The 15,793-nt window shown below is 46.1% G+C and overlaps 1 protein-coding gene across 1 annotated transcript in view; it reads right to left on the bottom strand.

Annotated features, from left to right (window-relative positions):
* Nucleotides 1-15,793, bottom strand: part of CAMTA1 (calmodulin binding transcription activator 1) — a 238,540-nt gene that overhangs the window by 154,172 nt on the left and 68,575 nt on the right. Inside the window, exon 5 of the mRNA XM_041476559.1 lies at nt 2,470-2,605. Within this exon, the coding sequence (XP_041332493.1) occupies nt 2,470-2,605 (136 nt within the window). The remainder of the gene's footprint in view (nt 1-2,469; nt 2,606-15,793) is intronic.

The raw sequence follows: 15,793 nt of genomic DNA, 5'->3' as shown, positions 1-15,793 counted from the left end.
GAGCTGCCATTTCCAGAGCAATGTTTGGATGCTATTGATGCTCTTGGCTGTCGGCTCTGCAAGTACTTTTCCATCAGTACGACAATGATCCCTATTTATCTTCTGGCTGCAAGAGTCGCTGAGATGATCTGGCAGTGCCACAAGGCAGACAGTTATTTCATGCCCTGTTAAACCCTAATGCAGCTAACTACGGTATCACTCCAAATTTGAAAAAAGCCTTTTTTGTTATTTTAAATCTGCTGCCTACGTGTCCAAGTTGAGAACATTGCTTCCTTTTAGAATGGTATCAGAAACCTAAACTCAAAATGCTGTCTGTGAAGTAGCAAGGTGTACTGATTGAGTAATTAATTAATAAGGTTAAAACTACATCATTCTGCCCAAGAAACACCTGGAAGTCAAGAGAACAGATGACTTCTGCATCGTTCAGAACAGAGACTGGCAGTGACCACCCAGGTGCTGCCTGTGGATGAGAGGGTGCAAGTACCTTCTTGAAGAGAGAAAATCAGGTACTAAAGGGCTCTCAAGCTGGAGAAGGATGTAGGAATGAATGGCTAAACCCTGGTACATCCAAATCACAAAGCAAATAGTTTGACACTTATTTTCCTGAGTGGAGAATGTGATCAGCCACAAGGAGGATCCCTGAAAGCTGTGCTTCCTCCAGCTCCAGATGTGCCCATCTGTATTTGCTACTTTCCAGGAGACACTTCAGTAAAATAGAACTTAATGGGTTCAGTGCAGGGCTCTTTGAGTTAAACACAATCACCACCACATCCATGCAGTTGGGCACTAAAGGGCTGGGTAGCTCCAGCTTTGGAATAACCCCAAGAAAGTCCCATTTATTTTCTCGTGTGCTCATGTGGCAGCCAAAGGTCATTAACAATCTCTTGCTACAGGTAAAGGGACAGCACAGGGTCTGCTGTTCTGAATTGTGAAAGTTTACAGAAGTTAATTAAATCACACTCTGCAAACCCAAAACAAAAACAAGGCACCATTTCTGTGATGATGACTTTTTTTTTCTTTTGTGCTTGTCATAATAAAACATTGTTATTGGATGTAAAAATTATGGAACAAAGTTATGCCTCTCTGGTGTAATATAATGCAATCCATTTAATACTATTTTAAACCCCAAAACCTCATTAGAGCAGACAGAATGTAAGAATGACAAATGGGCTAGGAGGAAGCTGGAGCACGAGATGAATTCTGGGCACTCGTCCCCTTCCCGTTGCTGGCGCTGACTTTGGGGATGCTGGGGGAGAGCAGGGTGCCCCTCACCCCAACAGGAGGGAGATTCATGCCTTGCAAAGCATCTGCCAAGGCAGGCCTGGGGGTGCAGCTGTAAAGCTCAGCTTAGCCCCAAGTCCAGCTTGGCAGCTGCCAGACAGGCCTGGAGACACAGGTGAAGCTCTGCCTGTCATGGACACCCCAATTACCCCAACCAGGCTCACAGGCTGTCAGCTGTAAAATCAACCCAGTACACAAACACACACCCGGCAGCCTCACGTTCCAATTGGCCAAAATGACACAGCTGAACACTGCAATTACACATTTTCACAGCCTTGGACCAGTTTTGCCCCAAGTTTGGTATCCAGTGTTGGGAATATAGCCCTGCTGAAGTGGAATGAGCTGGGCACAGCTCTGTGGGTGGGCTTCTGCTACCAGAACAAGTCATTGCTATTTAATACATATAAGACTTGGATAAATGCACTTGTTATCCACACCTGTGCAAACCTTTAACATCAGCAGTGACCAGAGTGATCAGAACAGCTCTCTCCTCATGCAGATGGAGGTTAAGAAAGAAAAGTGGTGTCAAACAATGACATATTGTAGAACAAATGAGCTTATTCCAGAAATAATGCCTCAGGTGCATTCACTTGCATGAATGTGTCTGAGTGGCTGAATACCATCAGCAGAGCAAAGGTTCTCTCAAAGCACACATGGATTCTGGGTCAAATTCAACAGAAATTCTTCCCCTGCATACTGCAAGACCAACACTCTGTCAGCACACAGAAATTACAGCAATTGCTACCAAAACTTAGCTGAGATTTGTGAGACCCAAACTGGACCCATTCCAGCTACCACGGTTACAGAGTGCTGTGCAGCCCACCCTGAGGTGTCAGGCTGCCCTTGGGCAGTGCCTGCTACAAAAACCACAGAGTCCACCAGAAGATGCTCAGTGTGGAGACACTCTACAGTCACACAGCCCGGGCAGCAGCCACACAGGCAGGTGGTGAAGCTGTACTCAGTTTGCTCAAAGGAGTGATAAAGAACAAGTCTATTTGCTGGGGGTGGGGCGAGTTGGGGTTTAACCCCAGCCAGCAACTAAGACCCAGGCCAGGGGTAGCAGATGGAATTCAGCAAATAGGAGTAGTTTTCTGAAGGTGTGGACAGCCTTTGTTGGGTTGAGGTGTCTTGGGGAGCCGTCACCTCCCAGCCCAGCACAGCCCACAGCCACCCCCACCACGCTCCTACCTCCACTCCTTGCACCTTCAGTTTCATGTGATCCTCTCTGGTGGTCTTCCCGTCTTTCCTTTTTTTCCAGCAATATCCATCTTTCCTGTATTTCACTTTCTTTCTGTTGTACAGGATCATAGAACCATTCTGTGGTCTAAAAGCAAGAAACAGGTTTGGGTTACATAAAGCAACAAAACCAGAATGAAAGTGTCTATGGAACAATGCCCCACAGACCAGCAAAAGGCTCCACAGAACAGCAACAGTCAGGATTTGGTGTTAAATAAATGCTCCTCTTTTGCTGCTGTTACCTGGCTGAAGTGATGTCTGCAATCTGCAAACTCTTCTGTGAGGATCTTGTACCTAATGCGGGAAGTGCCAGTGATAGGTTAAAGAAAGAAAAAAAGGAATTCTGATAAAATAGCCAACATTTTCACTGGATGTATTTTGACTGCTACATGCTGAAAATTAGAAGGAAAGAAAATTTAGGGGGAAAAAAGGATTGTTGTTATTTAATTACAATTTCTCTCTCTTGCTAACGTACCAGCAGAATGAAATTCCAACCACCTCGAAGGTTGCACCAGGACATGAATGTTGGCTTTAAATGACAATAAACAAGCAAAAAAGAAGGGAAGGATAAAAGCACGAGCTTATACATTGGTTTCACTGTTCTGCTTAGATCAGTGCTAGACAGGGAGTAACCTGCTCCTTCTGAGCACCTTCTCAACTTCAAAGACACAGGAAAACTTTCTCCACTTAAAAACTACGATGGCAATTTGAAATGTCCTTAAAGGCATGGTGATGCCCAGCAGACAGGAGCCACTGTAGTTTGGTTGTAGAGAGATTTTGCTGCTTGCTAAGCCAAATCACAACCGAGGCAAGTCTGTTGTAACACTGAGAAATAACAAATACCCTCCAAGCTGGGAGGCAGTGAGCATTTTTTCCACATACACACAAATATTGATTGCTTGTGGCCAGAAACCCAAGCCCCATCCTCCCAAACTACACCTCCTCCTAACCCCCAGGTCCCAGCAGCCTGGACCCAAGGGCTCAGGGAGGCTGTTCCTCCTCATCACCCTGAAAATAAACACGTGTCAGCACAGCCACAACATCTGTTTGACAGCACTGGAGATAGTGCATTAATTCAGTGGAGGTATTATGTACCTCATTTCAATGTTTATTCTATAAGCCCCCAGTCACTGCACGTGGCAGCTCAAACCTTTCTCTCAACACCAGAGATCCCCCAGGCACCTTCGGGCTGTGGCCGGTGGCTGACGAGTCACCTGCATGGTGAGGGCAGGCAATGAAAAGCCAGAGAGCTGAGCTCCTGCCTCACACACGTGGTGTTCCACAAAACACAGGACCTGGAGGCTTCTGATGCCAGGGAAATCCTGCTTCCCTCACCCCCAGCGCCACGCGGGCACAGGCAGGGCAGAGCTGAGCTCTGCAGCCTCACTGATGCTCTCAGGGCTGGAACTTGGGTTTGTTGGTGATTTCTGCAATGAAAAAGGAACACAGTGAGAGGGCATGGGCAAAGCAGTTAATGAGATTTACAGAAAATAGAGCCCAATGAAACAAAATCTCTTAAGGATCTCTGGAGCGGTTTTCGATTTTGATAAGAGCGTATCGAGCTGCTTTAAGGCTCACAGAAAGCAGCTGGTTTTTAAAGATAACTTCATGAGATGAGACACAGTTTTAACCTGATCTACACTGCTGCATTTCACCCACTGTAAGGAAGAAGAGAGGAAAGCTCTGCCCTGCTCATCCATCCCTCAGCATTCAGACATAGCCCAGAGCAGCCAACTGATCATGTGGCAGACACAGCAAGCAAGGCCTGCCGGGGATTCCCAGGGCATGTGACAGATGTGACTCCAGCCCAAATCTCTGGGGGTTTTGCCACTCAGACTGAATTTGGGGATTTCCTTTTTCCCTTTGCAGATGAGAGGGACAAAGTCACAAGCCTGAGCACAGGCTGCAATTCTTGATCCGCTCTGGATTTCCTCTCCTTTACCAGCCTGTGGCATTTAAAAGCTGCCTAATCTCTATTTTGGTTTCTTGCCTGTGGCCTGAGGGAAGGAGAGGGAAGGACAGGAAGAGTAATTGCAAAGCAGAAAGCCTTTTGTCTCAAGTATTGATGAGATCTTGAATGCTTTCCTCCCTCTCTCCCTGCTATCTATTGCCAAGGCTCCCACAAATTGCCACAACAGCCTAAGAGCTACTTTTGCCCAAATTGTTCCTGCTACAGCCAGGAAGAAGGTCCTAAATTCTATTTTCCTACTTATTTTTAACACAAACAATCATACCCTGCAGCCAATGGGTCTGAGCTTGTTGCTTGGGGCGACCCAGGACTCCTGACAGTGCTCAGGAGTAATCCAGGCCACTGGATAAATCAGAGTTTCCCTCAGTAAGACAAAGAGAGGGAGGAACAGAGGAAATGAGATTTCCAGGGACGATTTTCCAGAGAGGTCATTTTGGATTTGACACCCAACTCAGCTGTGCATACTGACCTCTGGGTCTAAGACCTGTTCTGAGTGGGTTTTGTTTCTTTTGGATTAAGTCCCTCACCTGGGTCATAGGAATCTAAACCTACTTGTCTTCTTGTTAACAGGAGCCTGATGCAAAAAGGGAATAAACAGAAAGCAAGTTAAGATTAGGATATTTTGGTCAACTGATGCTTCATCTGTCACTCCATTAGTGCTCATTTAGGTCCCTCTGGCCTGAAGGACGGAGATTTCCCCTTAATCACATTACTGCAATATTAAAAATGCTTTTCAGTTTAACCAGTTCCCTCTAAATTGTCACATCGAGATGTGGTAAATGTCAGACATATCAGTTAATGAAAACTACGTTTTACTGCCTCAGGAGCTGGGGGTGCCAAAAGGGAATTGCAAATACTGCAAATCCAAAAGAGTCTCTTTTTCAAGATAACAGAGCAAAATCAGCCAGAACCATTCCTTGAGAAGGTCCATGGCTCTAAGAGTTATTTTTTATTATATCATCTGCATTTATTCCAGTTCCAATCCAAAGAGGATATTTAAAGGACGAATATGGATGTTCAATACAGCTGCCATAAAGCAGAGGTACCACACACCAGACCCTCTCTGTACCTCAGTGCACAAGCAGAAGCTGTCCCCAGTGCCTGGGTGACAAGCCCCCTCCATCCCTGCCACCCTCCACACTGAGAGATGGCTCCTGCAAACAGCCTGGATGATGCCATTTTTCACCTGCTTGATTTTCTCTGGCTGTAAAGTTATCATGGAGCCAAGGGACAACAGGAGGGGACTATCTTCCATCTTCTGCATCTATGCATGATAATAATGAGAAATTAACTTTGCTTTCCCAAAGGAGCAACCTACTGATGCAGAAACTGGCTGGGAAAAGCTGGAGGCCTGGAGGAAGACATGAAAAGAGACAGCCTTTCAAGAAAATACTGCACCGAATCCTTGTCCTCGTTTCCTTAGGAAGGCAAAGAAGACCAAGTCCTTGAACCTGTCTTCATCCAGGCCAGTGTGGGAATGGGGAGAAGTTCCAGGAGTGAGTGTGACAAGGTCCCTCCCACTCAGCTGATGCCCTGCCATGCAGCAGAGCAGGCAGAGCTCTGGGGCTAGCCAAAACTGCAGGTGATCAGCTCCGAGTAACCATCTATTTCCTTCCTCTCTGCACTGCCCTCACACTGCAGCAGTGATGGACAGGGGCTGTCAGTCAGGGCTGACATCATGCTCTCAGAAACACCTCATCTCTTATTTCTTGTTTCTGCCCAAGAAAAATATCTGATGACTGAAGTTATTTCTCCCCTGAGGAATGCTGCTCTTGAAGTCTTCATTTACCTTGACATTTCCCCCCACTGCACCTGTGGCTTATCAGAAGATTAAAGCACAAATGGAAAACTGAAAGAGGAATCTCAAGCAGTTGCAGCCCTTGACATCTCACCCACCCTCGGCCATGCAGATACCTGGACACTCACTGCTGGTTTAGGAGGTCACCCAGGGAGGATGGAAGCACCCAAGCCAAGGCAGAGCCATAACCCTGTCTCAAGGGCATCACCCACCAGCCCAGGGATGCACCTGGAGGATGCTGTAGCAGGTAGATCTCTTCCATACTGACAAAAAGCTTTAAAATTATATTTACATGGGCAAATGTTTTCAAGACTGTGGGGATTTTGTCCACCACAGCTGTAACACTGGCAGATCACACAAAAATTTGTTTGACAAACACTTTTTTCCCCCCTCCTAAATAAATGCTTGGCTTTCACCCTCAAGCAATTATTCATGCTTGCCCTGAAAGAAAAGAAACCCCAGCATGTGCCCAGCCTGCACCAGTGGGACCAAAAACCAAAGAAAAGCCCCTCAAAAACTGAATGTAGATACCCAGACTTCACCACAACTGCTGGAAAGCCATGGCATCTCATGGGGAGAGGCTGCTGCCACTGCAACCTCCACTCTCCTCACTGCAAGTTGGGATTATTGGCACAGCAACTGAAGGAATCACAGGCTATATGTTTGAAATTTGTCTGATCTTTGAACTTAGCAGGGATGAAATAAAGACTTCAGATAAGTCTTCTTATCCATGTAGTAGGAGGTATAAATCACAAGGAAATGTAAATAGGCTGCAATTTTTTTGTATCTAGAATTAAATGCCATTTCCATTTAAGATGTAAGTGAACTTCCTTCATATCTACAATATTTAAGAAGTTAAAAGTCGAAAGTCACAGACTTAGCAATTTTATCCAGAGTTGCAGTTAACACAATGGCTAATCCCATCAAGGGGGCATTAGTTGGTGTCTAGATGCTCCTTCTCATAGCAGCAGTAGGCCATAAAACTTAATCCTTACCTCCTCTTTCCAGCATGTAGCCTCTGTGTTCATCAATAAAAGTAATGTCATTCATTAAGTATGGGAGTAATTACCTGTGGCTCAAACAAACAGGACTGAACAAGCCATGCCAGTGCCAAGTTGGCTTTTGTGCTGTTGCTCAGAACTGCCAGGGGCTGCCAAGGAAAGCCCTTCTGCAAGATCAGGATAAATGCTGAATGGCTGCAACACAAGCTGCAGACCACTACACAGCTGCTGGGCATCTCCTTGGTGTGGGCTGGGATACCCAGCAACAAGTCCTACCCCAAAAGCAGCTCCTTGGGGCAATTTAAGGAGTGATCAGGATGCTGGTGCCACAAAACCACATTGTGAAGATATTCTGTTTGCATGGTTTTGGTACAGGAGTGAATCCCTAGAACATCTGGGGCTCTGCTGATGGAGGCAGGACCCCATCATCCTCCCAGCAGTGATGTCCCTGCAGCACCATGCAGTCAGGTGCCAAGCACAGCAGCTTCAGCTGAGAGTGATGGGGAGGCAGAGCCTTGCCATGCCCCCGTGGGGTCCCTGTCCCCGTGGGGTCCCTGTCCCTATGGTGTCCCTGTCCCCGTGGGGTCCCTGTCAGGCTGCAGAGGCAGCTCCAGGTACCTCGGCATAACAACAACTCCCCCCAGCACCACTCCTTCTGTGCTAACACCTGTACTCACTAATGGGTCACAAATTGATGTCTTTGCTCTGTGTCCCTGCTCTTGAAACAACCACAAAACAGGTAACTGCTGCCAGCACTAATAAGAGTGATACAATTGATCTGATTCTCAGTAGCCACTTACTCTGCTGCCATTAAGTGCATTGCAGCTGGCCCCTAAGTGTGAACTCCACAAAAGACTCACACAGCACCTCTGCCTATGATGGCTACTCAGCCTGATGAATTCCATCATTATAATTTTCTTTCTAGAGCCAATTAAAAAAAAAAATTTAAAAACAGGTTAAAAATTAAGTAGATATGTTATTTATACAACCAGGAGGGTGAGCTCTGCTCTCCCAGTGACATAGTGGGTCAGAACTCAGTTCAGCACCTTGTCTGGACTTCCCTAGGCAGGAAAATACTTCTGGAAACAGCACTATCACAAAGCTGTGTATTTAGTTCAAGCAGTTAACAACAGTTTTCCCCACATTTTACTCAGCAACATTATAATTCACGTGTTGATCACTCTGAACTCTGTAACAGACTTGAAAAAGAAATTAGAAACAATCTTTATGAACTCCTCAGCACACTGAGCAATTGAAGCCTCCCCGTAACGATGTAGGACCAAAGACAGAATATTAAAATTGTCATTAAGTGGAATGCACATGAAATGCTAAAAAGTCTTTCTGCAAATTATTTCTTGATATAATGTCATGCTGTAGAACTAAATCTTAGTACAAGGTATGAAAAAAGCCAGTTAAATCAACTTTGTTCATTTAAATATAATTTTAAAAGAACTGGCATTCATCTCTTTATTGCTCAAGGATTTTTATCAATTTCTTTAGCCCTCATTTATTTCTTTTCCCTACTCCCATGGGGCTACCATTTGATTTATTGGGAATTAATTCTTACAATTCATGAATGCTTTAAACTATTTTCAGATTAATCACCATCATCTCCACTGGTGCACCGAGGAGAGCCCCGTTCCCTCCCTGTGCTCACACAGACCAAAGGGCTCCAGCCCCCGGGTGCCAGCAGCCATTCTGCCTCATCAATTGCTCCCTCCATGGACACAGATTGTTACAGTGAGGACCAAGGGCCCCAATTAACTTTTAAAAGACTTATTTGGAGATGGTCTCCTCCTGCGGGTGGTACTTCAGTTCTAAATCTGGTCGCTTCCCAGTGCAGCAGCAACACATGTGTGTGCAAACACTGCTGCATTCTTATGGGGAAGGAAGAAAATGGAAGAAAAATGCTATTTATTTAGTTAACTTACTTCCTGTTCAATTTCCCCACTTGTAACAACACCAGCTCCAGGCTAACAAGGTTTCCACAACTCTTTCAAAGTGGGGCTGTACCTTGGTTTTGTCCAAAACACCACATACCAGGGAAATTTGCCACGATGCACATGAACCATGTCCTTGGGCTCTGGCAGGCATCACCTCCCCAGCACTGAGGCTGGAGGGAGCCACACAGGCTTTGCTGTTAATTGGGAAAAATCTCACTGGGGATGGGAGGAGAGCAGAGGTCTGAGGAAGAAAAAGGATTCTCCCTCTGCTAAGCAGCATGCAGCTTGACTCATGACTTGAGACACTGTAAAAATCGGTAAATATTTGAAAATTGAATAATAAAAAACTAATTATAAATTTAAATTGAGAACCACTCCAAATCGTAAATGCAGTTCAACAGCTGATGAACTTCTAACACTGCAAGCAGCAAAACAGCAAAGACTGGAGGAACTGGTGATGCTGGCATGGGAGGGAGCAACTCCAGCTGTGGTCCAGTAACACATCTGTGCCCCATCAGCACAGCCAGGCCCAGCAGAAGATGGGCAGAGCACTGTGGAAAGGGCTGGAGAGGGGACACAGTGCTGCTCAACAGCCACCACCAGCTCACTCTGTCCAGGCAAAAGCATCATTTGCAATACTGCAATTCAATTAAAAATGCTGATTTGCCTTGGACTCCGCTGACTGCTGGGACTCCATTGATTCCTGATTAATAGTAACTATGTACATAAATTTGGATTAACGTGGAAACCAGAGATGCTCAAACTGTCCCAGAAGCTGGGCTGACTGGGCTGCCCCTCCTAAGCCCAGAGCCAGGACCATCAGCTCTTTGTAGGGCTGGAGCTTAGGGCTGAGCCAGGACTGACCTGTTGAGGTCAGCTTTAAGATGGGACATCACAAGAAACCCCAGCCCTGTCCAGGCAAAGTGAGCACTCCCAGGGAAGGAGGGCAGAGCTCACTGTGCATCCTCCAAATGGGTTCACAAGTGGTGGCACTGACCAAGTCTGTGCTCCCTTCAACAAGGCACCTGCTGGAATGCCCCGCAGCAGCCTGTTCTCAGCCCTTCCTCTCTTTCAAATGAACCTCACAAATATAATCTGTTTATTTATATCAATTTAGTCCCATCAATTAATGATGACAAGGCAATTAACTAGAATGCCAGACAGTAAAAAATAACCACATAATGCCTTCTTTAGAGGAAATCTATTATGTAATTCTAATCGGTCTTCATTAACACAAAGTATTCCAGTAAAAGGTAGTAATCTAGTTATAGTCTGTGAAATATGAAGATCCACAAAGTAATTTTTCAGAATTAAGGGTTTTTTTAGTCAATAAGAAGAAAACCTGTCTGCATTTTTTCTGCAAAAAAAACTTTATTGCATAAACTCCGTAACATAAGGTGCTGGTGCTGAGCAGGCTGTGCAGTATCACCAAAGAGGCACCAAATTCCATTCATCACCTTCCTTCCCCTCAGTGTTTGGGGCCAGGATCAAGCTGAGAGCATGGCTGCACCCATTTTTTCCATCCTCCATCCAACACTCACTGCGCAGGTGCTGGCACCAGAGAAAGGAGTCTCAAACCACCAGTTGTAGTGGCTTTCAAACACCCTGACAAGCAGGTATTGTGCTGATTATTGTTCAAATCAGTGTTCACAGCTCTGTTTAGATGATGGTGCAATACCCCACTCATCCTAGCCATGAGCTCTCCTTCACACGCTGGCTCCACAACTGCCACGAGTGACAGGAGAATGGCACAGCACGACCTGACCTGGCTCATTCCTACCTGATGGACTGAGCAAGTAACTTGTGCACAGACAAAGACAACGTATTTGCTTCAGTATTTCATGTGAGGCACTTCAGAATTACCAGTGTTTTAATGGTGCTAACCTAATTTATCAATTGTATATATTAAAGATTCAATTTTTAGGGAAAAGGAGATGAAAAACATAAGTCCACAAAACAATCAGCTTCACATGGAAATACGCATTTTCTAATTTTAAGCCTTATTCTCCTTCAAACTTATTAATAAACTAGTAGTTGATAAGAGAGAATTAACCCCAAATATAGAAAATCCTGCAAACAAAGAACACAGACAAATACAAAAGTAGTCAACCACTTCTCCAAAACATTCCCAAGCTGTTAAGTACTCTCGACTTAAAATTTCTAATGAAGCAGCTTAAAAATCCCAAATTCCTACAGGAATGTGTTTACAATACAAACTCAATTATTGTCTTATTCTGATGCTTATCTTTTCTTACACCCTCTCAGCTCATCCTACTTTAGAATTTAATTACATTCCAGTATTTTTAGTTGAGATGAAATTACACATTTTCAGATTAATTTAGCCTAAACCAACTCTTGTTAACAGCCAATCCTTTTTCTATCATGCCCTAATTTGTGACCCTACAAGTCAGCATGAATTGCTCTTTTAAACCTTGCATCACCCCGCCACAAAGCCACGCTCACTGTCCCCAAACCCAGCACAGCACCCAGCATCACTGGGTCAAAGTTTGCCCAATTTCCTTTGATCAAAACCCTCCTTTTCCTCTTACCTCTGTTATTTTCCGAGCTCAGTTGACAGAGAACAGCCAAGGGGTGACTGTTCCCTACACACTGGTGCAGGGAAGGCGCGACCTTTTCTGATTAGTTAAAATCCAAGGACGATGTTCTCACAAGGACGTTTCAGCTCAGCTGCCACAGGAGAAGCACAAGATGGGAACACAGGCCTGAAGCAGGCCCAGCTTCCCCCAGCCCAAATCCCAGGACATGAAGCATTCCCTGATGGACACCTGATGCTTCCCACGGAACACCCTGCCAGCACCGTGCCGGGAATCCCGGCCTCTCCCCAGGCTGCCTGAATCCAAGCACGGCCTCCACAGCTTTCCTCTCACCTCCCTCCCACCAGTTGTGATCTTATGCAACTGTCAAATCCTCGGCATGTTTGAAACCTACTTGTTCAGGCGCCAAGTGGAGACTCATCTAATCCCTGCAACGAGTCAGACGCTGCAATTGTGCTAAGGCCATGCAAGACTTCCACTTTTCAGAACTTCGCCGAATTTTTAATATTGGCAAGAAACTAGGATTAAATGTTAGCTCCCCTATGAACTACATAATCTGAAGGAAAAAATCCAAACCCTAATAATTTGATCCTTTTCATACATTACCTGGAGTGCTCTCATGTCCTTCCTAAGGGCAGAACCCCCTCTCTAACCACTGCCCACTCTGGCACATCAAAATTACAACAGTGGGAGTGTGTCCACACATCAGCTGCTTTGGTTGGTTTCCCACCTGTACGTGCCTCTGTCTGTGACCAAATACTGTCTCACCCAGAACTAGGGATTTTGGTAAAGGCAGGTGGGCAGAATGAAGGAAGCCATAATAAATATAACAGTCCCTCCAGATCTGGGATCTGTGCAGGATTAGAAGTGACTTCTTTATAAATTTAAGGAGTTGAGGAGATGAGAGCAAGAATTAAAGAGGAAAAGAAACCAGACAAGAGCAGCAGTTAGAAAAGCCTGGGAGTAAAACCAGTGGGAGAAGAGGAGGCAGAGCAAGCACACAAAGCTGCGATTATAAAATCCTCCAAATCTTTCATATCCTAAATTTAAAGCAGAGCACAAAATACTGCCCTGCTCTTGGCTAGCGCTGTTCTCAAAGGCCACAGTTTACCAAAGAAAGTTTGCTGCACAATTTAGCACTGGTTGGGTCTTCTAAAGCTGTCTGGAATCACAAATGCCATTGAGCAGGGAGAGAGGTCCCCATGCCACGTCACCACCAGTGTTACCATCCCTGGCCTGAGGCCAATCTGCCTGAATACTGTGAAGTGGAATTAAGAAGCTGAACAGTGGAAGAGCCCTTTTCCACCCTGGCATTGGGAGTTGGGACTGGGCACTACTTGGTGAACCCAGTGTCACCTTACACATGGAGTATTTTCTTGGCAACTGGTCCAACAGTGTCATCATTTCTTAGTTGACAAATCCTGTTACACAGCAAAGATCTGTACCAGAGCTTTAATTTAATTACTGTAAATAAACCAAGCAACTTGGCCAAATGGTTTCATGAGGGCCAGGACCTGTAATCCTCCTGCAGTGCTGCTCCACGTGACATCCCAGGTAACACACTGCTACAGCAGCCACTGCTTCCAAAGATCCAGCCAAAGCCTTCAAAACAACTTGGGATTGCTGCCACAGAGACACAGCCCCCAACCCTGCACCAGCCCACTTCAGCTCCTGACTGTACTGTGCTTCCAGGAGCAGCTCCACTGGTGCTCTGCAGCACTGGTGCTTCCAAAGCCCTTGCAATTGTGTGCAGGTCATGATTCCAGCCCATGCTGCGCTGCCATGCAGCTGTGAATGAGCTTTGTGAGGCTGCACAGAGAACTGATGGCAGCCCAGAGACACAGGTCAAGCAGAGACTCTTGGACATGCTGCTGAAAGAGGTTTTGTCTCTCTTAAGGAAATGTGGAAAGGTTCCTGCAATTATCACTTGGCTTCCTTTGCTTGTAACAGTGTAAATCAGCCCCTAATACTCTGTTTACTCACTGCAGCAGCGTAAGAGCAGGGGAAAACACGGGAGCCCTTTAGCCAGAGAGAATTAAATAAAATGGTGGGAACATCCCACAAATACCAAAGTCAATTAATTCATTTGTTACAGGGCAAGAGTCCTGCATAATTTGTCCTCTGAGTAGTTTATTTTACCTAATTGCTTATCCAGCAAGAAGATCTCCCCTGCATGACCCATTTGCTGTGCAAGAGGCTCGACTGATGAGAAATAAATGGTCACCTTCCAGAGGGCACAGAGTGACAGCAGGGACACTCCATATGCTGCTCTGGACCTCAGACCCACATCCAAGGAGAGGAATGCACCCATAACCTGGCACCTGATAAGCAGGGTGAGTGTTGGTGTCCAGGTTCTCCGGAGGAAACCAGACCACAGGTCCCCTTTCCAGGAGAAGCAGGAGAAGGGAAGGCTGCAGATAAGGCACACCCCAGATAAGGCTTTACTTCCACCCAGCTGCATTGCTGCAACTCACAGCAATGTGTTCACCCATCACTCGCCTTTTACAACAGCACTTAAGGCAACACAACAATTCCAGTTGTGAGGGTGGAGCTCTTTGTCAGCCACATCACCCTCTCAGCTTCTCTACTAGAGTCAGACAGAGCAGAGGCAGAACCAAATGGCTTAATGACTCACTTGTACATCCCCTGTCTGTAAACACTGCTGGGGAATAGGTGGAGCAGAGCTGTCAGACCTGCCGCCACCTTCAGCTGGCCAAAAGATGGAACCAGGACAGATGTTATTGGTCTCATCAAAATTTTGTAAATTGAACAGTGAAATGGAACAGCCTTATTTATCTTAATTTAGTTCATGCTTGACATTTACAAAATAAATACAGGAATAATACTATGGGCACAATTCACTCTCACTGATGGCAGCAGGAATCACATGTGCTCTGACAAAGGACAGGGAATGACATGGCTACTGTCTGCTGGAAGCAAGGCAGAGGGTGCCAGAGGATCCCCAAGGGATCCATCAGTACCTCTCAGCTCAACACCTCCCTGCAGCACAAAGTACATCCTCACTGGACAGAGACAGGCAATGCTGAAAGGAGAAGGACTGCAAGATGATGCTTGGAGATTGGCTGGGCAGCGGGTTTCGAGCCACCACCAAAGAGGCAACAGGATTTCTGTCAGGAAAGCTTCCAGCTTTCACATTCCACTGGGAGGCTTCTGATGGGCTTTTACTGATGCTTCATCTCCCTCAGAATCAATAGCAAACAATAATCCCACGGCTAGGCATAAATCATGCTGCACAACTCGGCAAATCGTCACGTGGGATGCCTCCGGACGAGGCCACTTCTTTATTTCGAGAAACAGCACCATTAATGGTTTCTGCCTGCCAAGCAACAAGATTCCCACTCCACAGCACTGGAAATCTTCATCCTGCACTGAGCCCAGCCACTGCCTCTACTTACTGAGGAGCCAGTGTGGGCAAAGCTGATCTCAGCTGGTGGGTAGCTGGTAGGTGTTGGTGCTGGGGACAAGCCAGGGAGGCAGAGGGGCTGCAGAGGGGCAGATGCCCACCCGCCCTGAAACCAGTCCGGGCACGTGCCCACCTGCCTGGGGCCACAAAGCCACTTCTCACACCAGTCCCAACACACACACAGTGCCCAGGGCTGCAAAGAGGCTGCAAAAACCCCTTTTACCACTTGACATCCTGGTGATGACACCTGCATTCAGGTGCAGCAGCCCTGGGCAGCAGACTGCACTGTCTGTTCACGGCAAACAAACTGCCGCAGCACGAGTCAGAAACTGAACGCTCTCACAAACAGTCTGGAAAACCCCAGCAGCACCTTCCCTCATGTCACTTTACATCCTGTCAGTAACTTACAGGAAACAAAACGGCCCATCAGAGTTATCCAAGGGTGTGAGACTTTAGGTACATCTGTAATTAAAACACAGACACCAAAGCTGCGAAGCAGTGCCATAAAGCAGATCATTTTACAGCTGGCTGGGCTCCCTCTGATGTACTTGAGAACCATTTTTAAGTGACATAAAGTTTAACATAC

The sequence above is a fragment of the Pyrgilauda ruficollis genome, unplaced genomic scaffold (genome assembly GCF_017590135.1).
Source record: "Pyrgilauda ruficollis isolate IOZ18807 unplaced genomic scaffold, ASM1759013v1 scaffold39, whole genome shotgun sequence".
In the NCBI taxonomy this organism is placed as follows: domain Eukaryota; kingdom Metazoa; phylum Chordata; class Aves; order Passeriformes; family Passeridae; genus Pyrgilauda; species Pyrgilauda ruficollis.
Note: the sequence above shows the minus strand (reverse complement) of the source record. Positions and strands in the feature narration are given on the sequence as shown.